This window comes from Pteropus medius, unplaced genomic scaffold, assembly GCF_902729225.1.
Source record: "Pteropus medius unplaced genomic scaffold, Ma_sr-lr_union100, whole genome shotgun sequence".
NCBI classification, from domain to species: Eukaryota; Metazoa; Chordata; class Mammalia; order Chiroptera; family Pteropodidae; genus Pteropus; species Pteropus medius.
Window position 1 is genome coordinate 11887402 of NW_024340692.1, and position 21943 is coordinate 11909344.

The following is a 21943-nucleotide window of genomic DNA, read 5'->3' on the forward strand; positions in this document are numbered from 1 at the left end:
ATTGGCTTACATATCCATGTTTACTGATCTGAGAAGAGTACTCTCATAAAGGAAAGCCCCTTCACTTCCCTATACTTCCCTCGATCACTCTTCTTCCACCCTTCCTCCCTCAGATCTTCAATTTAGATGATACAGTTTTGACTTTTTTAATATTGTCCTAAAAGAGGAGAGAATAGAATTTTTCAATACCTTCTTTTAAAAAATAATTCTTTTGCTATTTTTCATCATACAGGATTCAAGAGTACGCTGTGTAAACATAGAAGCTATGAAAAGAAAAGAACTAGAAAGGTGGCTGAAGATATTTCAAGTAACTGTCTCCACTGGGATGTTAAACTTGGAGTGGTTTTATTAAACATGTAGAAAACAAGAAAATGGACATGCTGGTGTGCTGGAAACAAAATAAATAAGAATATTTTCTTTAATTAATGCAGGTGTTAACAATGACAATCAAATACAGAATTAGATATCATCTCTGCCTCTGTCATTTACAATAAAACACAAGACAAAGGGATAAAGTGCCTTACAAATCCAATGCCATGAAAAGGCATTAAGACTTAGGAATGGAGTGAATAGACTGTATCTCTTGCTCAACCAGAATCCTCGCTTGTGCTTCATACAAACAAGGAATATTGTACAGATGAACATGTGCAAAAAGATAACAGAAGACATTCTGTTGGAGATTCTGTTTCTTCAGCCTTGACATGTGACAAAGCAGAGAAGGTTTTCCTTGTCATCAATCAAGGTAACTGGCTAAGAGGGAAGGAATACTCTGGGAGCTCTTGAGAGGCCGTTTGAATCTCAACGCCTTTGGAAAGCAGCATCTTAAGAGGCCTGTGTAGTGATGAAAACTGGCAGGACCAAGAGTTTAAGCACAGCTCATGTACCTTTACTGGCAAGTTGAGGGTCTAGGGTCAAGACACTCTACTGGAATTTCCAAAAAGAGCATGTAATTTTGCAAGTGCAACATCAAAGTCAAGTTTATACTCAAGTAAGAAAGAAAAAAAAAAACAGTTCCAGACATGATTCTGTCATATAGAATTAGTAATAAAGTCACCCTTTAGGACTAAGTTGACTCAGTGTACCATAGAGAATTCATGGGTCCCACTCCAAGAAACACAAAATAAACCAAATCCAAACTCTGTCATAAAGCAAGTATTCAATGAATGCTTGTTGTCTAGGTGTAGCACATATTTAACATGTACTAAGTCTTATGAAAGATACTAATATTTATAGAAAAGGTGACCCAGAAACAAACAAGACATAGTGCTGACCTTTGGGAACTTCAAATTTGTTTAAGCTTCTACATAAAAAAAATATATATTAAATAAAAAATAGCAAAGTGCACAGCAAGCACATAATTTGTTACCATTTATGTGGAAAAGAAGAAGAAATAAAAAAATATATTTTTTCATATATTTTCACATCTTTTCATAGAATATCTTCAGAAAAATAATAAAAAGCAAAATGGTTGCTTCTAGAAAGGAAAATTAGATGATTAGGAGGATGTATTTTAAATCGTGGAAAGGTCTTTCAAAATTCAATTGCATTTAAATAAAATGAACTGCTAAACAATACTAGACGGTACATAAATAAGCATCAGATTGTATGGCAAAGACAAACAAATCAGGGATAAAGATAATGATAAAAAAGGAATGCAAGAGTTATTTTCCACAGTTTTTTAAAATATTGACTTCTCATAAATTAAAATTGCTTTATTAAAATATTTAAGTATTTTCAACTGTCTAAGAACACACTGACTGGCCACTCAGAGTGTCCCCTCCTTTTGGCAATATTTCTATACTTTCTTCCTCACACTATCGTTCTTCTCTAATACCTAATGTCTCTAATGTCTATGCTATGACATTGCACTAAATTGTAATAATACATTTTCTCATCAGTCACCCCATCATGATATGAGCTCCTTTAGGGAAGGTACTTTATCTTACATCTTATAGATTCACTGCCTGGAACAGATATTGACATGCAAGGGCATTTCTTAAGTGTTTGTTGAATGAGTAAATTTCTTAAAGTAAAACAAAGCTATAAATTGTATTCTAAAAGGACAGTAGGTGACAGCCTTGGAAATCTGAGGTCTGCTATTTACTAGGTTGGGCAAGTTGCTTTATCTCTCCATTCCCTTTGCTCTGGAATGAATATAATAATAAAGTGTACCACAACACAGTTGTTACAGGGATTAAATGAGATTACGTACATAGGATACCACATAGTTGTAAAGCTGATATTTAAATGTAACAGATACTACGGTAAAGTGTCTTACCTTGAGGTCTGAAAATAAGATTATTTAATAAGGTAATATCAGATACAAGCTAATGGTTTGTTCTGTATGCTTCCTATGTACCAATAGTTATAGAGGATACAATGCACCTTACAAATACTATACATTTTACTGGATACACACAAGTCATTAAGCAATAAGTTTAGTTTGGTGACAAATTTTTAACTTCTGCTACAATATATCTTCAAAAGAAATCATTTATAACCACATTCATGTTGACAAGACCCTCACAGACTCAAAATAAATAGAAATAACTCATATTTAAATACTGTTGCTACCTTGGGACTCTCAATCACACAGAAGACAGATGGAGACACTGAGAGAACGTAACAGGCACTTCTGTAGGAACTGACCATTAAATCAGAGAATCTTCACTTGTTTTCCCAGGATGAGTGATGGACAATTTGCATGGAGGCTCATTATTCACAAGTGTCCTTTCTCTCTTCTGTAAACACCGGTGAGTCTCCCAGTCATTCTGAAGTACCAAGATTTCCTTCCAGGCTAACCCTTTGTAACTCCACTGTTCTTCGTTCCCTTCTTCTTTCCCAGCTTCCATTTTCAGTGCTTGAGCTTTTTAAGTCCTGCATCATCTACAGTCCACTGGCCCGTTGTTTACCTCTGGTCATGCTTAGCCCTGACAAACTCAAACACAGGCTGAGATTCCCTGCTTTAAGATCAGAGGTTTCAGTGCTGGATTACGTCTCTTCAAATTGTATATCTGAAGAATAATAATGAGAAACATATTATATGTGCTAAATAATATAAATTTGCAAGAAGATAAAGAGGCAGATTATATCTTTGCCCAATTACCTTTACATGATAAAGGGTGACCAACCATCCTGGTTTTCCCTGGGACTGTCCTGGTCTTAAAACTAAGAGTCCCATGTCCTGAGAAACCCCTTAGTCCAGGGCAAATTGGAATGGTTGGTCACTTAGGATGATCCAAATGACATTCATTAATTTATTTTACAACACAAAGGACTACTGCAGACCACATAATGAAATCTGCCTGAGCTTGTCCATGCTAATTAGACTACTGTAAACACGGGCTTCTTATGAAGTTTGATTTCTAATCACATTAAAAAGAATTAAAAACCTTAATATAAATTTCTTCTTAGTTCAATCAGCTGGGTGAGGTCTTTCTGAGCTTTTATAAATGTAGACATTTGTGGCAAAATGGAATTAAGCAGACAAGCTAAGGGTAAATTTCTACGGTCAAGCTAGTGGGCCTCAAAGCCTGAATTTTGTCACCTACCAGCTGTGTGTTTGGGGCAACTGACATTATCTTCTTGGCCCTGTTTTATCTACTATAAAGTGGGGGATGATCTTAATATTTCTCTCTTTGATTTGAAGGGTGGGGGGAATTAAATGAGGTACTGCACAAGAAGCAGTTAACATAGTACCTGACACATAACTTCTTTCTTTCATTCTTTCTTTCTCTCCCTCTCCCTCTCTATGTCTTTCCCATCCATATAAATCAGCTTGGTCCGCTATAGCAGGGAGGAGTTAGGAGACAGAGCAATAGAAACCTAGAAGAGAACCTGTCTCCTCCCCACCTGCAGTACTCCTCCCCCAATACACACGCAAAGCTGCTCATCATTCCTTACTCTCCAGGGCCATCCCTAAATCTGGTGGGAGGGGTTCTTATGTTAGAATAATGAGGCAAAAAGAAGTCAGCAGTTCCAACAGCTAGCATTCTCTAAAAAGCAAAGGGATTATGGCTGATAGATTTCTCCCTGTTATCGCTTTAACTTTTTGTTTCCTTTTCCTTCAACTTCCCGATCCCTGCTAATATTCTTACCATTTTGTTTCTTCGAGTTCGTGTCTTGAGTGCCACATTTTTCCACATCCATCATTCTCACTTGAAAAAGAAAAAAATCATTTTTATTTCCACAAAACACAATTCTACATCCCATACAGTGACTCAAGTTTAAATTCCAGGTTCCTACAAAACATGTTTAACCCCCTAGGAAATCTGGTAGACTTCCTTATTCCACAGGTCCCAAGCCCTGAGGTTGATTCAACAGGTTAGGGCACATACTTTTACTCCTAGATTTTCTTTAGGGGTATATACTTTTATTTTTCATCCTTCCCTCTGAGATGGACTGTATTTTGAGATACTTTATTTTGCATTGCTTTTCTAGGCATTTCTAATGCTAATTATATATTACAAGGGAATATTCAAAATGCAACAGTCACTTCCTTGGACAAATCAACTCCATTTCAGAATCTTCCTATCACTGAAACTTGGTATTTGTATTCTGGCTGTCTTTGTTCTGCTGAGTATCTAGTCATTAGCAATAGCAGCCTTCACTCCCTCAGTTATACCATGGCCCTAGATTCACCCACCCCCTTAAGAGGTTGTGGGGAATTTCTCAACCAGTGGAACTCCCTTCCACTTCCCTGTTGACACCAGATAACTCTAGGCACATCAGCGTTGGGTCCCTTGGTATACTTCTCAAAGTTCTGGAGAAATGATTACTCTGAATCATCTTAAAATGGGAGGAAGTTATTTGAATAGGCTTATTTTCCTGGATTTTAATTGTTGTCATAAGTAAATAGAGAGATAAGCACATGCAAATTATATAACAGTCAGAAATCTGACAAAATACTCTATGGTAAAAGTGTTACAGCTCAACATGAGGAACTATTTTTATAACTTAGGGTGCCCAGAACCAGTTCAATATAACAATGCATCTGATGGAAAACTCAAATTAAATCAAAACCAACAGGTGTTTTAGCTTTCTCTTTCCTGTAAGTCTGCGGTTTTTTGCATAATGAAAAGAAACTTATACCTGGTCTTCTTCAACCTCTGGACATACCTATTCTCTCACCCCATCTTGTACCCAGCGACCTTGCTCAGCTTCACTGTAATTGCTATTAAACAGTGGACTGTCTTCATGTCACCTTGCAAAGGCAAGTCATGTTCTCCTGCAGCCATGATCCAACTCTCACCCCCTCAGAAATGCTACTACAGTATTCACTGCTGCCCTCCAATGTAGGTGATGCCACTGAACAGCAAAATGAGCGGGACTGGAGGAAGAGGTGATGCACAGGTTTACATAGCTAAAATGGCATAGCTAAAATCTACTTTGCACAATTGAAAATTGGCCCTAAAAATGAAGGCTAATAGGAAGGCAGCATTTTATAAATCAGTGTTTCCTAGTGGGGGCACCACTAGCATTTAGGGTAGGATGGTTCTCTGTGACACTGCCCTGCAGATTTAGTATCCTCGGCCCTGCCTACTAAGTGCCATTGTGACAACAGCACCCCCATACATTCCCCCACATCCACCGTAGAGACCATTGCAATAAAGGAAATACCATCTCTTTTCAGACAGAAGATGACTGTCAGGGCTACAAATAACAATGGGATGATTCCCAGAATTGCCAAATGAGTCCTCTTGTTTTCTGGAAACTTAAATGACGGTTCTGAAAAACAAAACAGGACAAAACAAAAGACAAATTTTTGATGGGAAGGGGTAAGGAGAATAATCATCCTTGAAGTTTAATTTAGGTTAGCTTTAGGTTAATGTCCTTAAATATCAAAAGTTTCTGGCCAGTTGAGTGGCTGGAATAGTGAAATGCCTCTGATATGAAAATAGGAGCAGCATGGAAAAGTGGAAGAAGCTCAGGCTTTGGACAGATGAACCTGGGGTTAAATTCTGCTGCCTCACACTAGCTTTGACATCTCTGACAAGTCTTTTAACCAGGCTACAAAATGAAAACGATAACTTTTGCGAAGCTAATGTTTGTCATAATCCCTGACTACGTAGTTCAAGCTTTAAAGACACAATAGCAGTCAACCTTTGTATGGTTTATAAAGCCTGTTCATATCTATTTTATTTGAGTCTCAAAATAACTTTATGACTTAGGTGTGCCTAACTCAATAGGTGTTTTTTTAAAAAAAAATTCCCAGGTTACAGATGAAGAAACAGACTCCAAGCAGTTAGGTGAGTTATCCGAGGTTTCCCACCAACAGGTTGTCATAAAACAGCTTTTAAATGGCAGGAACCCATTAATGCAGTTCCTACCAAAGTGACTCATACCTCAGTCAGAGCATCTTTAATTATCTAAACTTCTTTTGTTCTTTTTCTTCACAGGACCATCCTGGAAAATATTTTACTATTGCTTGACTTGTCTACCCAATGTTTTAGTTGTTTTCTCTGAAGTACCCAAAGCTTTACTGTCAACATCTGTTGGGGGAGGGGTAGGAAGAAGCGCTTCTCAGAGCACCTCCGGCTTTACATTAACATCATGCTCGCCCACCTCACTTTCTCTAAAGGTCTGAGCCTTTCGTCAGACTGTATCCTACCTCACCCACTTTACCCACTCCTGTAGGGCAGGGAGACAAAAAGTAGTTAAATCTGTGTAGGCAAGAGTCTCAAATCATTATCATACACTGTAGCTCATTTATACATATGATAACCTTGCTCAGTTGGTTATAACCATATAGGGAATTGAAGCAGGCAGAAGTTGAATAACTTGCCCATGGACACACAGAGCCTTATGTCTTATGCACTAAGCAGACTGCCTTGAATTGGAATGTCATAGACTACCTTGGGGGAGGCAGATGGGGAGAAAGGATCTCTCCCATTTGGAATAAGATAGAAAAGTACATTCTATTTGCTTCTTGCCATAGAAACACTGGAGGGAAAGGGGCAGCTCTATGTGCTCAGATTTGGATTCCTGAAACATGGCCTGAGTTGAGTATTCCTCTCAGGTACTCCCCAGATACCCCAGCCACAGGAGCATTTCCAGCATGGATGAGATTGACTGTTTTCTTGTCTGTTTCCTGGAGAGTGTGAACTATCTTATTCTTCTATGACCCCCCAATGCCTGGCACATAGGCCATAGTCAATAAATATTTGCTGAATGTTTATTAGATAGCAATATGACTTGGATGAATGCAAGTGAGGAAGAGGATGCATTTTGCAAATATAGTGCTGTTCATTCATTTGTTTATTCAACAATGAATGCCTACAATGAGCAGGCATCATGCTAGGTGCCAGGGGACAGCACTAAGCATATTTTAATTGAGACATTCAGAATATTACCTGGGATGACCAACTCAGCTGTACTGTTTTCCTCAAAATCTGATCTTCGAAAAGTGCAGTAGAAAATCTCGTTAGCTGTTGTGTTGATTCTAAGCGTGCTGGTCACATTGAAAAGTTTCTCCTCCCTCTCGGAATTGGCAATGGTGGTTTTGCCACTCAGGACTCGTTGGTCACTGCTTGTCCAGATGACTTCAGCCTCGGGGTAACCCTCAGCCTGACATGTTAGTTCATGTTCAGAGGTGACTGGATCCACAGAAATTATTTGGTTGATTTTGTGGTATGGGGCTAGGTCATGAGCAAAAAGAGGTCAGGGCTTTTGCTTAGCACAGAACTAGATGTGTGTCTACATTAGAAAGATTATCAATCCAAGCTAGTTTTCATAGAAATAAGCATAATGTTCAGCTGTCTCAGCAGTGGGGAACCCCAGTTAGTTCTGCCCCAACTCTTCATACTTAGGCTGAGTTTGGGCTTCCAGGAACAGCTATCTAGCTATATGTATAATATTGCTATTTTTATTGGGTTCGAAGTAAGTAGGTAAACTTTTTTTTTAAATTGTCGTCTTTAAACCAGTACTCATTCTATCCAAATATAAAACATGTCTGTTCATTTACTCAAGTATTTGTTTGTTTCCCAGTGAAGTTTTATAGTTTTTATATAGGGCACATTTCTTCTTACATTTATTCTTGAATATTTTGTTGTTGTTGTTATAATGCTGTCTTCATAAACATGAATCTCTCCAGCTGGCCAGCACTGTTTCCTTAGACTATTTAATAAACGGAAAATCCAATTTTGATGTGCCATTCACTTTTTCAACTTTATGTCAATGATCATAAATTAGGTATGAAAATAGTATAATGTCATTATAAAAACTGATATATGTTTCTGGATGAAACTTTTTAAAGTTTAAATATAAATATATTTTATTTTAAAATAGTTTTATATTTACAGAAAAGTTGCAAAGATAGTACAGAGTTCCTGCATACCTCTCACCCAGCTTCCCCCATTGTTAGCATCTTATACTACCATGGTACATTGGTTATAACTAAGGAACCAACATTAAACTTCACACTTTGTTCCTTTTCATTAGTTTTTCCCTAATGTCCTTTTTTTGTTCTAGGATCTCATCCAGAACACCATGTTATAACACTTATTTTTAAAACATTTTTATGCTGGCTATTTTAACAAATCACTTAAATAATTATTATATGCAAGGAAGAAAGTTTGATTCAATTATAGATTGTTGGTTTGAGAACCTTTTAGGATTAAGATACCCGGTGTATCGACTATTATTTAGTGCAGTCACATCACCTAAGATCTTTACTCATGCTTATTCATTATAAGTATGTTAGCATGTTATTATTCTGTTAGCATTATCTTTATTTTACTCCTAATACTTTGGTGTAAACATTAGTGGTCCACCTAGAACCTTAACTCTGCATTTGCTCACTGAAATCATAACATGGCTTTATGATATATTCACAGAGATTTAACACAAAACAGCCAGGAACAAACAAAACTTAAATAATGATGTGATTTTTTTTGTGCGTGCTCTTATATCAATAAAACCAATAAAAACACTGGGAATCAACATAATCACAATTTGAAAACACATAAATAATGGTTCTTATCACCACATGAGTCCTCAACCTTGCCTCTGTTATGTTTAAGAATCATTAAAAACATGAATACACTGATTATACTTCATGAAATAATATTACCACAACAGGGTCTCATTCATATAGCACATTGCTTGATTTCCAGGCAATTAAAATTTCAAGCCTAAAATCACAATTAATGGTAAATTGTTAAAGATAAAATGTTGGCTTGTTTACCCTTCCATTATCATTTTTAATGGTCTAAGAATAAAGGTTATTTCATGCCTAGGCATTACCATTTTTAATGGTCTAATAATAAAGGTTATTTCATGCCTAGGTATATATATATAAATGTGGTATACCTGTAAGGGCCCAATGAGTGGATTCATTTTGCTTGTTGATTAAATATCCACTATATTAGTCTCTAAAGTGGGAAACATGTATTAGGGTATAGGAAGAAAATATTAGAACTTCCACTTATATGTATTTTTATCATAACAATTAAGAAATAGTCTAAGCTTAATATACTTTACTGATTGACACTGGGCCTCACTTTGTGCCACTCGAGGGTCTTGTGGGAAGCAGTGAGTTTTATAACACCAAAAGGAGGACAGTGACTCGTTTGGGCTTATTATAGATTTTCAGATTCTCTTACCTAATTTTAACTAAACTTGCTTTAAAAATAAACAGCTAATCAAAAAGTTTCCCACAAAGAAACTGAGGATTGAAGATAATACTAATAATTCAAGCATAAACCAAAACAAATGTCATTTTACCACTACTTTATTGACATTAAAACAGTAAGTAACTAATTGAACCTCAAGGCATTGGTTAAAAAAACCTCAAGATGTCAAGACTATCTCCCTTTGTTAATGATCAGTTTCACCTAAGTTTCATTATACCTTAAATATTAGTTATGATAGTGAAGCATCATAATTAGCAAGAAATTAAAAATATTTATTAGATTTTATTTCATCCTTTTAGATTTCTATTTTTGTACATTTATGGAGTGTATAATATATTGAACCATAAGAAATTGGTGATGTTCAATTTTTTTTGCCTTTTAAAAATGTCAATTTCTTATGCTATAACCTATATATTAGCACAAGTATATTCTTTATAACTACATCGCACACACACAGATATACATACATGTTAGTTTAACATGCTTTATTGATGGAGTAGGTAATCAAAAACACTTGCAGACTCCTGGTGAACTTCATCTAGAGCACACATGGGTTGATGCAACTGTCACATCAAGACTGAGAAGAGCTCATGGCAGTTTTGAAGTCAATGTACAACTTGATACACACTCTGAGAGTACAGATACAGGCAGCAAAACCTGCTTGTTACAGGTACAGACTTCAAAGCCAGATTGCTTACGTTTAGAAGTTGGCTTTGCCACTTAATAGCTGAGTGAACTTGGTCAAAGTACTGAATTTCTTTGGAATTCAGTTTCCTCACCCATAAAATAATAACACCGCATATCATTGCAACTAAGATGCCATCTATTGACAGACAACCTCAGATTTCAGAGACATAAAATGTGAAAAACATGCCTCTTAGACATGATGAAGCTCCTACTCCATAGAGTCATTTGAGGATTAAGTGGGTTAATATAGGTAAAGTGCTTAAGACAGGGCCCGGCACATTAGTACTACGTAAGTGTTCATTTCTACTATTACTACGAGAGCTGCTACTCCTCTACTACTACCGCTGAAATGCATACTCATTAGACAGAACTGATAGTTCCTGTAAATTTTCACATCTTCAAGCCTGTTCATGTTTCAAAATGTTTAGGCTTATTCTATTTGAGGAAATATTACATTCATTCATTCAACAAATACTTTGTGTGTGTGCTTGTTGCACTACTACTTTCACGTGCCAAGTCCGAGGGACACAGCAATGAATAAAACAGACCCAAATCCCTGCCTTTGTGGAGTATGTATTTTAGAAGGAGGAGGGAAACAATAAACAAAATAGATCAGTACATTTATATGATACGTTGCATGTGTTAGATGGGTATAAATGCTACAGAGAAAACTTAAACAGCCCTGACTGGTAAATTTGGGGGAGCGATGGGTTTGGTGGGAAATGATAGCAGATAATCTTTGGTCCGCATGAATAAATTAGCTTTATTGGGTTAACTATGCAATATTTGTTCTTTCAGTTGCCTAATCTCATTTAAGATCTTGAAAGTATAAAGGACACTTCATCTTCCCTGCTATTAGGTCCAATGATTAAGGAAAAACAGTATTTCAGTTTAAAGTCAGATGCCGGAGAATCTGGTATTTAAACTAAAAAACAGGAAATGTGGAATAATACTCAAAGTGTTAATAACAATTGAGTTAATCCAAAACCAAACTCTTTCAAATTTCAGTTTCAAAATGCTTCACCTTTAAATTTCCATGGTGAGTAAACTCCCTGTGGGGAAGCTGTGTTACCACATGTTAGCAGTGATGGGAAGAGAAGCTTGTGTGTTACTGTGAAATCATTTGCATACTAAGGGAACTTGGGAGTTCTATGTCTTTGAGACGTGTAGTTAGCTCACAGGAGGTGGACACCAAACTTCTACTGGAGACACAGCCTCAGTGCATTGAAACCTGGTGCCTGACTTACTCTCAGTGCAGTGCAATTCAATGCCTAAGATCATTGTGGGTAAATGACAACAAGCTGGATTGGGAACATAATGCCAAGTTAGTAATTTACTACACAAAATGCAATAGTCAAACAAATCAAATGTTGGTCATCTGTTTTGCTTTATCAGGGATCCCTCCTTGGAATAACCATCAGAGCCAGAGACTTCTTAATGTTTCCAAAAGGGACATTACAGAGCCCAGGTGGCCTGAAAGAATATCTTTTCTCACTCCATGGACAGCTGTCCCACTCTGCTACTCCCTACAGGTCAATGAGAGACCTTTTCTGGAAACAGAAACTTACTCTATATACTTCTTTCTACCTGACTGCCAAGCTTAATGCTCTTCCTCTCCCCCCAAGATCCAGCAATTTTGGCTGTTTATAGGGTTAAGTCTTGGTAATTTCTTTCATGCCCTGAAACAAAGTAGGTGCTTGATATTTGCTGATGGACTGAAGAAAAGTTGAAAATCTTAACATGGGATCTCACTATTTTGCTTTGATGACTATCACTGCTCTGGAGAAGCATATGATAAAATATAATTAAAATTAAATCTATTTCACGGCACAAGTAACTTTTTCTTGACAACAGTAGCATCAATTGAGCCAGAATCAGAGACCCAGTAATGAAATACAAAATAAATGCATTTCTCCTAACTTCTATATAATTTTGATTTTGAGTTTATAATGATCAGTTATCCCTTTAGAATAAATGTAAACTTTTTCTACTTATATGATTGACTTTCAGACTGATAGTAGTTAGTCTAGGAATGGAAAGGCCAAGGGATGATGATTTAATTCTAGTTACATATTAAAAGGTCATCATGTGAAAAAAAGGAGCAGGCAGATAATTTCAAAACTAAAAGTAGAGAGGGCAGATTTCAGCTCAATATCAGTAAGTAATTTCAATAGGCTATGGAAGGGAGATCCAAATGACAGGGGTGTCATTATGGGAAGTATATAAGCAGAAGATTCTTCGGGGGATTTCTGTTCTTTGGGAGTTTGGATTAGCTTCTCTTGCCTGGGATCCTTTCAGCTCTCAATTCTAGGAATCTTAACAGTGAAAGTGGAGATGGTCAGCTAAGGTGTTTTCCTTCACTTAGCTAGTGAGCACCCAAAACTTTGAATCCAGATGACTTGATGACATATTTATAGGTTAGTATCCAGGAATCTGACACTCACAGTTCCTTTTTAACACTCTATGACAACATTGGTATAGATTTTCAAGATGAATGTATGCCCACTGAGCATAGTTTATATCATCTCTAAGGAAGAATAGTTTCCTCTATATTTGATATAATTATTTTTTGCCTTCATAGATTAACTTCAAGTCTCTTTGAATGTGAACCTTACAGTAGGTTTGTTTTTAATATATTTATTAGGGTTTGACATAGAGAGGTTCTAATGAAGGAAATGCTGGCAGACCTAATAAAATTAAAAAAATAGCAGTTGGATAAAAAAAAAAAAAAATCCTGGAGGGACACACAAATAGCAGCTACCTAGTTATCTTTGCATGCCATGGAAGATTCCTGGTGTAGGGAGGAGGGACACTTTTGTAATTCATTTTATTCCTTTCCATAGCATATGATTTATTTGCAAGTATATGTATTACTTTTATAATAATAATAAAAAGTAAAGACTAGGAATTTAGTTTTAGGAAAACTGAACATACTATAGAATACGGTCCTATCATGTTTAGCCCTGGATCACTAGGGATTCTCAAATAGGAGGTGCTCAAGTGAGTAAGTGTGTAAATGAACAGACTGCTGCTATGGAGAGGAAGGCTGGACTTTCAAGAATGAAAAGTTCACAACACAGGATATGATTTTAATGAAGGTTGGGCCTCTTTAGCTATAATAATTCTTACCATGGACTTTCAAAGTAATCCGCTTGTAGTCAGCGCCGCCATAGCCGATCAAGCAGAAGTAAACCCCTGCATCCTGCAATTTCACATCTGTGATCTGAAGTGCAGCCTTTCCCAAGAAGAGCTGGTCTTTCAACAGCTGGGCCCTCTGGCTGTAGCTACTGTGCTGAACCTTTAGGTCCTCCTTCCCGTTTATAAACTGAATAATTTTCTTATCCTCCATTTCCCAGTAGACAATTAATGCAAACAGGTTTAATTGCTCTTCTACTGGGAATTTGCATTCCATTGTCACATTGCTGCCATACTCTACCACGTACAGATCCTTGGTAACTGTGATAATAAATGCTGAAAAGAAAGATGACCAGTCTTCAGAAAGTGGAAAATTCCTCAAAAAGATGATAGAATGAGTACACTGTTTATAAACACTTTATCCGGTCACTATGTGATAACTACATGTAAGGACTTACTTTCCTAAAAAACATATTTTATCCAGTGGGCTTGCAACATGTTTTGGGGTACTATATCTCATCCCTAAGTTAGCTAGTAAAATTGGCTAAACAAGTTGTTGTCCCAAAATTCATAAACATACATTGCTGTAGAAATACTATATGGTGATGGGGTACTTATAACCAGAAGACTTTGTTTCATGTGGACATCCCCAGAATGTCCTTTGACTGGACACCTATTTGCCTTCTGCATAGTCAGACTCCAAGATAGTCATATGCTGCTTAACAATGAGGACATGTTCTGAGAAATGTGTTGTTAGGTGATTTTGTTGTGCAAACATCATAGAGTATACTTACGCAAACCTGGATAGTACAGACTACTACACACCTAGGCTATATGTTGTAGGCTATTGCTCCCACACTACAAATCTGTACAACATATTACTGTACAAAACAACATGAGTTTGAATCAAGCATAAGAGAAAATGATGCAGTCAAGAGACATGGTAAACACAAGACCTAAGGCTACAATCAGCATAACATGGCATAATGTTTAATAGTAAACTTTTTTTATAAGTAGGAAGAGTACACTCTAAAATGATGATAAAAAGTATAGCTTAGCAAACACATAAACCAGTAACACATTCATTTGTTATCAGTATCAAGCATTATGTACTGTACAATAATTGTCTGTGCCATGTTTTTACACGACTGGCAGCACAGTGGATTTGTTTATACTAGCCTCACCACAAACAGGTGAGTAATGTGTTGCACTATAATTTTACCATGACTGCAACATCACCAAGAGAAAAAATTTTCAGCTTCATTATAATCTTATGGGACCATCATGGTATATGAGGTCATTGTTGACCAAAATATTTTTACGCAGCACATGACTGTAGTCCGCTCTTTTTGCTGCCCTAAACTCCTGATCAGTTGTCTCGTCAGAGATATATGGGTCTAAAGATTTAAGGAGAGTCTCAGGATGATGCCAGTACTGTATTACCCTGGCATGTTCCATGGCACTATAATTCTTCCTTAGAACGTGCTCTTTGGGAAAAAGCAGGTCACAGAGTAAAATGATCCTGCCCTTGTTTAAAACAAACAAATGAAAGTATACACATAGGCCATTTTTCAAGATATTTTCAATATTTATATCTAGGAAATGGATAGCGAGTTAATTTTGTTTCTTTCAATTCATCCATATTGCCTGTATCTTTGTCCAATGATATGAGTTTATAAAATGTTTTTGAAATAAAGAAGGGAAAATAGAACATCCTATCTATTAAAAAATACATCCATTTTAAATTATTTTAATTTTTAACTTCTGGTTAAAATATTTAAAATATAGAAACTAATAAAAAGATTGGTGTCTTACCTTTCAGCAGATGACAGTAGGCCATGAATGTAAAACCACTAAATGTCCTCATTTTTCTGAAATGACCTAATTATGGGAAGTACAAAAAGAAAACTGCTTTACTCAATAATTGAATACCCAGACATTATGGAACTTAGCAGTTCTAATTGAAATAGTCTTCTGATAACCAGATAATGACTGACTTCTAAGTATGGAAATGCAGTAGAGGATTCAGAAGTTCAATACCATTACTTAATATCCCAGAGCCATATAAAGCCAAACTTTAAAAAGCTACTATGATGAGAATTTTAAAATTTAATTACAAGACCCGAAAAAAAACTTGTACATTCAAAAAAAGAAGAAAATATTACAGCAAAATCTTCTCAACTATTTCATGTTTTTTTTTCTGCAGTATAACATATCTAGAAATCTAAACCTGCCTGTGCAAAATTTCAAAGCAAGGAGAATCTGACTTCCACATCTTCCACCTCTCAATGCTCTCCCACCCTAGCAGCTGAATACTTTCATTGTACCCTTTAACTAGTCAAGCCTTCCACTTCACTATTCCATCCATGCCAGCTCTCCCTCAGGTGCTATCCTTCAAAAATCTCCTCTTCTGTCCAGATAATAAATTTATTATTACAGATAATAAATCCTATTTCTGCAATAAACTGATTCCATTAGTAGCAGGGGGAGTGAGAAGAAACAGCTGGATTTGACTAATTCATACTAAGATGTGAATGACTCACAGCCACTCTTCAGGAGTATCTGCCTACATTCTCTTCTTCATTTTGTCATCCTGTTGAAATTCTCCCAATTCTTTCTCAGCAAACATCAATTGAGCATATTTTCTGTGCCAGGCACTACTTTAGGCACTGGGGATACAGCAGTGAACAGGAAAGAAAACTCACTTTTCTCTTGGAGCTTATATTCAAGTAGGAAAGTAAATAAAGAAGATTTGTACTATATTTCAGCCAATACGTTTATTTAATAAGACATTTTCCCTCTGATTACACATACATTTATACACTTTGAGAAGAAAATTAGCTTTTCCTCTAAGGTCTCTTCGACCTCAGTATATACACAAAAACTCACAAATGATCAACTAATCAATGTTACACATATATAAGGCAGAAAATTAATGCTCCTAATATATACATAGTTCCTAAAAATCAATAAGAGAACTACACACAACCCAAAATGAAAATGAGCAAAAGATTCTAATATACAGTTCAGAGAATAAGAAATACAAATGATGTCCAAACAGGAAAGAATGCTCAATCTAACCAATAAAAAAAGTATAAATTTAAGACAGGGGATACCATTTTTCACTTATTAGAGTGACCAAAATTACAAAGATCCCTAATATATAGTTTTAGAGGATAATAACAAATGAGTTTTCTCATCCACTAATAATCGGAATATAAAGTTGTATAACCTTTTTGGGAGAGCAATTTGGTAATCTCTATTAAAAATGTAAATGCATATGTCATTTGAGCTTTCACTTCCTCTCCTGGAAATACATCCTACAAAAACTAAAACATGTACTTATAACAATAAAGAGATGGAACTTCTAATATTAACCGAAAATTGGGACTACCCTAGATAACCTAAGTGGTTAAGTAAATTTTGGTATATTCATACAATGTAATATCATTAAGGACAGAATAAAGTACATGTATATGTATTGATTTTGCAGAGGTGTAGAAAGTAAGTTGCAGAACAGAAATCTACTTTAGTTAAAAAAGAAAAAGAAAAATGTGTGTGTATATAAAAATAGATGTCAAGAAAAATCCATACCAAGATACTGACAGTGATTATCTCTAGGAGTGAATTAGAGAGAGGATAGATAGGTTTTCACCTCACTACAGTTTTTTTTTTTGTTTTTTGTTTTTTGTTTTAATGAAGAAAGGACAAAAGAAAGAAAAAGAAAAAAAGGGGAGATGAGATTGTAAACGATTCCTTTGGAGTTTTTCTGTGTCCAAATTTTCAAATGAACATATATGTTTTACTTTTATTATCAGAAAAAGCAAAAACAAAATTTCACGAACCATTTCACCTTGCCAAGCTGCAGAATATCTGGCAGACAGAGTAGCAGAGTAGAACCTAAAACATCTGAACTGAGGTAGAATAATGACATTTGTTTACATTTTTCTTCATTATCTTCATTATTAAAATAACTTAAACACATTACAGAAAATGAGAAAAGAAGGGGAAAACTACCTACTAGTTTATCACTTTAACCAAGGTAATGTCTGAAAACATTTTTGGTTATCAAAATGGGGTGAGGAGGTAGGTTGCTATTATCTAGTGGGTAGAAGCCAGAGATGCTGCTAAACATCTTAAAATGCACAGAACAGCCCCCATAGCGAAGACATATTCTGGCCCCAAATGTCAATAGTGTCAATGCTGAGAAAACTTGCAACCACTGTGATTATTTTAGCATATGTTTTTCTCTAGTCTTTTCCCCCTAAGAATCTTTAAAACAGTAATTACAACCTTATATATTTAATACCCATTTTTTAATTTAATATTATGACAAATATTTTCCATTTTAGTGTGTGATATTCATAATTATCTTATTTAGTAGTCCCACAATGTTTAGTTCCTTTATTGGGAGGTATAAGATTGTTTCCAACTTTAAAAATGTCAAAAGTATATGTGTATTCAGCAAATATTTGTTAGGTGCCACTTTGTGTCAGGCACCAGACTAGGCCCTCAGTATAGATTTCCCTAAATATTGATCAAGGAGAAAGAACATTTTCCTGGTTCTTGATGCATGCGGATAATTAGTACCAGTTACATTGTACCTTCATCCAGCACTAGGTATTGTTTTTAAAATATGTCTTCTAAGTTGATTATTTAAAGAGTAAAACTTGAGAAAAATAGTTGTCCATTATTAGCACAAGAAGTAATCAGCGAAGGCAGAAATTACCTAAAAAAAGAAATAAAACTTGAATTTTTCACGTGTTTGTTGATTGTTTTAGTTCTTTTGTGAATTTTCTGATTAGTTTTTGACCTATTTATATTATTGGCTTCTTATCAACCTGCATGAATCCTTCATGTTCACATGCATATGCATATACAAAAAGGGTAAATAAAAAGAGTTATCATCTTCTTGCTAGTGTGAGGTGCATTATTCTTATTACTCTCCTTATCTGCTCTGTAGATGCGGATAATGATGGCATTCAGACCTGTGAGAACACAAAGGTTATTGAAATGAGGCTACTGCAGCAGCTATCTGGCTGTTCTTTCCTTGGGCTAGAATTAATATACCACAATTATAAAATACGAATGCAACGTTATAAACACAAATACACTTATTGGGCAGAAGAAAACTTAAGCAGAAGAAAATTTAAAGCAAAGAACTGTTGAATGAATCAGAGGGACATTAAATCCACTAATGGATTATAACTAATTTTGGCAATGTATATCTGAATTCCCAGACAAGAACTGAGACAAAGAGCAAGGAAATGTGAACAAGGGAAGAAATGACAGTTAATTCAGGATAGAGAAGCAGGTTTGTCCCTGGGGGAACCCAGTATATGACTATGGGACTGATACTACTTTTCTATTTCCTAAGCGTAGAATAGATAGGAAGAAGAGACAGGAAAATAATTTAAGCTTTGTTTCTTAAAAGTAGGAACAAGGAGTGTCTTGATATCTGCTGGTTTAGGGTTTCCTTTTATTTTTACCTGTTGTCTATCAATTATAATTTGATTTCAAAAAAAAATTCTTAGAGTTCAATAATGTGTCTCCAAGTGAGCTGAAAACTCATTCCATTAATAGATCAAGAGAGTTGATCTGTTAAATAGCTACTAAACTATCAAACTATATTAAACTCAACTAAATCCTGTGCCCAAACTCCTTCCACTCAGTGACCCTGAGAAACACGTGTACATTTCCCAGGTGTGACTTTGATTCCCTACACTACTTCTTTGGCTTCCTTTAAAACAACACTCAAATTGCTGTCCTTTAACCTCCGCTTATAACCCTCTTCCAATGAAAACAGGTTAATTTTTTTCTTCAGAGTATCATAGTCCTTAAAATCTTCTGGCAACTGTCAATGTAAACTGGCACAATCTTTCTGGAAGGCAATTCTCAATTTGCATCAAAAGGCCTTTAAAATATTCAGACTCTTTGCCTAAGTAGTTATGCTTCTAAGAGGTTACCTGAAGGAAATAATCAGCAGTGTCCCAGAGAGTTATATGAATAATGTTCAGTGAATGGCTAAGGTAGTGACCCACTGTAAATAACCTTTATGCCCAGCAGAGGAAATTAATTTTGTTTAGTTATCTAGCACCATGGAATAGTCATTCTTTTAGAAATCACATTTTAGAAGCCATTTAATCCATAGAAAATCATCCACCATATGTATATACATTTATTTTAGGTGCGAAAAACAAAGTGGAACAATGGTACTTGAAGTATTCCTTGTGTTATATGACAAACCCAAACTGTGCTTTGACATAAGCCAAGGCCAATGTGTCTAAGAAATATTTTAACATTTTTTCCCCCTTAGGCTCCTCTCTTCCTCCTTTAGGACTCCTTTAGGTCCCAAAAGCAGACAGAGCAAAGAGATCACGTTCCAGGATCCTGGATCTTACAGCACGAAAGGACCTTAGGAGATGCTGCAGGCACGCTGACTTACCCAGAGCATACTGCTAGTGAGTGACTGAAGATGGACTTGGACCGAGGTGTCCCAATCTCCAGCCTAGAAATTTCCCTCTAGACCTGCTACCTACCTCAGGACCATATTAATGAACGCGCAGAAACATATACTTACAAGACTGACATTAAGCAAAACTGAATCCCGCCTGGAGAAAGCACAACGGGTTACCTGCTCTTATTAACCTCGATCAGTAATTGGCTCTATTGCCCCCCAAACCACAGATTCCCTTTTCCTTTCTCCTTTCTCCATCTCAAAGAAGTGGATGGGTCTATAGACTATATATTTTTCAAATACCGAGTGAGATGGCCAGAGATTCCGGCCAGCGGGCAAATCACGGGGGAAGAACGCTCCCTACCTGAGAGCGGGTAGACTCGCCTGGAGCGGAGATGAGTAGCGGAACCCAGATGAGCAGCGAAGCCCTGGACTTAGAAAGCTCCGCGAACTACGAGCTCGCTCCGCCCAGGGGATGAGGTCCCGCCCATCCCTGACGGACAGTCTTGCTACTGGCTGACTTGGAATGAAAAAAATATATACGTCCAGAAACCAAAACTGAAACCTAACTACTGAGGTTTCTCGTAAATAAGACTTTTCAAAAGGGAATCTTCAAGAAGCAAAACATCTTTGTTTTAAAGAAAAGTTTAAACAAAGCAGCTTCCGAAATCATCGCAAAGTTTTCAGATGTTGGTTTTACCTTCAGAATCCAGACACCTTAAATTCTGCCATCAGGTTTCCTTACTTTTTGATAAAAGCTTTTGCAAGAAGACAGAACATCTTGGCATAACTTGATATAATTCTGCAACATATAGAAAGTAAAATGACATGCCAATATGGCTTTGGTTTTTATTCTAGAAAGTAGGTGTGTGTGTATATTAGGAAATGTATTTTTAAACGGTGTATTGTGAGACTTTCTCGAAGTTCCTCGACATAATGAAACTTCAATTGCCTTGTCATTAAAAGAACTTCCCATCATGAGTTACACCTGGTAAGAATGCTCTGGCTCCCTGCTATCTTGCCATCCTTGGTATGTAGAGAGTGGGGTAGTACATTCTAGATGAGGGTTAAGAAAACCCTTCTGGTAACTCTAATCAACAGATGAGCCCAAGCTGAAACCATGTGACTTACACAAACAGTAGTGGCATAATTTACTTGAGCATTCCTCACTATTGTACTTCTAGGTGCCTCTTTTTCTCCTTCCCTACTTCCTTCATCGTTCTTTCTTTGTAATTTTAAATTTATATATTGAATACTTCGTTGTCAATTCAAAATACTGCATAATGAATGAATACTGAGATGTCCATTGGCTTGGTTATGGCATTCAAGTAAGTATTTTCACATTCTCAGAATAGCACTTATTTTTATATTTTAACTTGGAAAAATACTGAAGATGAGATTGCCTTGAAAATCTGGTGGGGAATGTGAAATTCTCTTTAGCCTCAATAAATTGTAATAGGCTAGAAGATTTAGCTCAGGAGCTCCCTATTGCAAATCTCTCTTGAGGCCACATAGTGGAATAGAGCAGTGTTTTCTCAAATTTAGTTCCTCTAATATTTTCTATTTAATCTGTTTTACTTTCCCTAAAAATGACAGTCAAGACCCAGGACATATAGCTAATGACCTGCTAGTGTGGTCGTATAACTGTCAAGTCAGAAAAATTGAACTCTAGAGCTACCTACCACTAACTAGTTGAGTAATTTGGGAAAAATAATTTACTGAGTAGTCAGGATTAGATGGCCTTGACGATCTATGAATGATTTTTCTAAACTGGGAGGAAATGTTTAGTTTTATTGTTTGTTTGTTTTACCAAAGTAATGTTCAGGGCCTGTATAATGATCAATAGAAAAAGCAGGAGGCAAATGGAATTTGCCTTCCCCTGAAGTTGTTGATGAGAATGGAAGGTTTTTGTTCATCTTGGGGCTCAGTGATTTACATGTTAGTAATCTGAGGATTTGCGATATTGTTCATCTCACCCACCTGTTTCCAGCCTTCAGCCATTCATTTTCTCCACACAGTTTATCAAGCTTCT

The 21943-nt window shown here is 36.2% G+C and overlaps 1 protein-coding gene across 6 annotated transcripts; it reads right to left on the reverse strand.

Moving 5' to 3' along the window:
- Positions 1 to 323: 323 nt before the first annotated feature.
- CD274 (CD274 molecule) lies at positions 324 to 20404 on the reverse strand. 6 transcript variants are annotated; one of them, XM_039882029.1, is made up of 8 exons: positions 20276 to 20349; positions 15998 to 16123; positions 15270 to 15335; positions 13449 to 13790; positions 7353 to 7637; positions 5620 to 5727; positions 4098 to 4157; positions 324 to 3014 (listed from the first exon to the last, which is right to left on the reverse strand). In XM_039882029.1, exons 3-8 carry the CDS (start codon positions 15319 to 15321, stop codon positions 2992 to 2994), a joined length of 870 nt encoding a protein of 289 aa, XP_039737963.1. In that variant the 5' UTR covers positions 15322 to 15335; positions 15998 to 16123; positions 20276 to 20349; the 3' UTR covers positions 324 to 2991. The 6 variants fall into 6 exon arrangements, with proteins under 6 accessions (XP_039737963.1, XP_039737879.1, XP_039738177.1 ...); XM_039881945.1 differs by lacking the exon at positions 15998 to 16123 and having other exon boundaries at positions 20276 to 20404; XM_039882243.1 differs by lacking the exons at positions 13449 to 13790; positions 15998 to 16123 and having other exon boundaries at positions 20276 to 20404.
- Positions 20405 to 21943: the final 1539 nt, after the last annotated feature.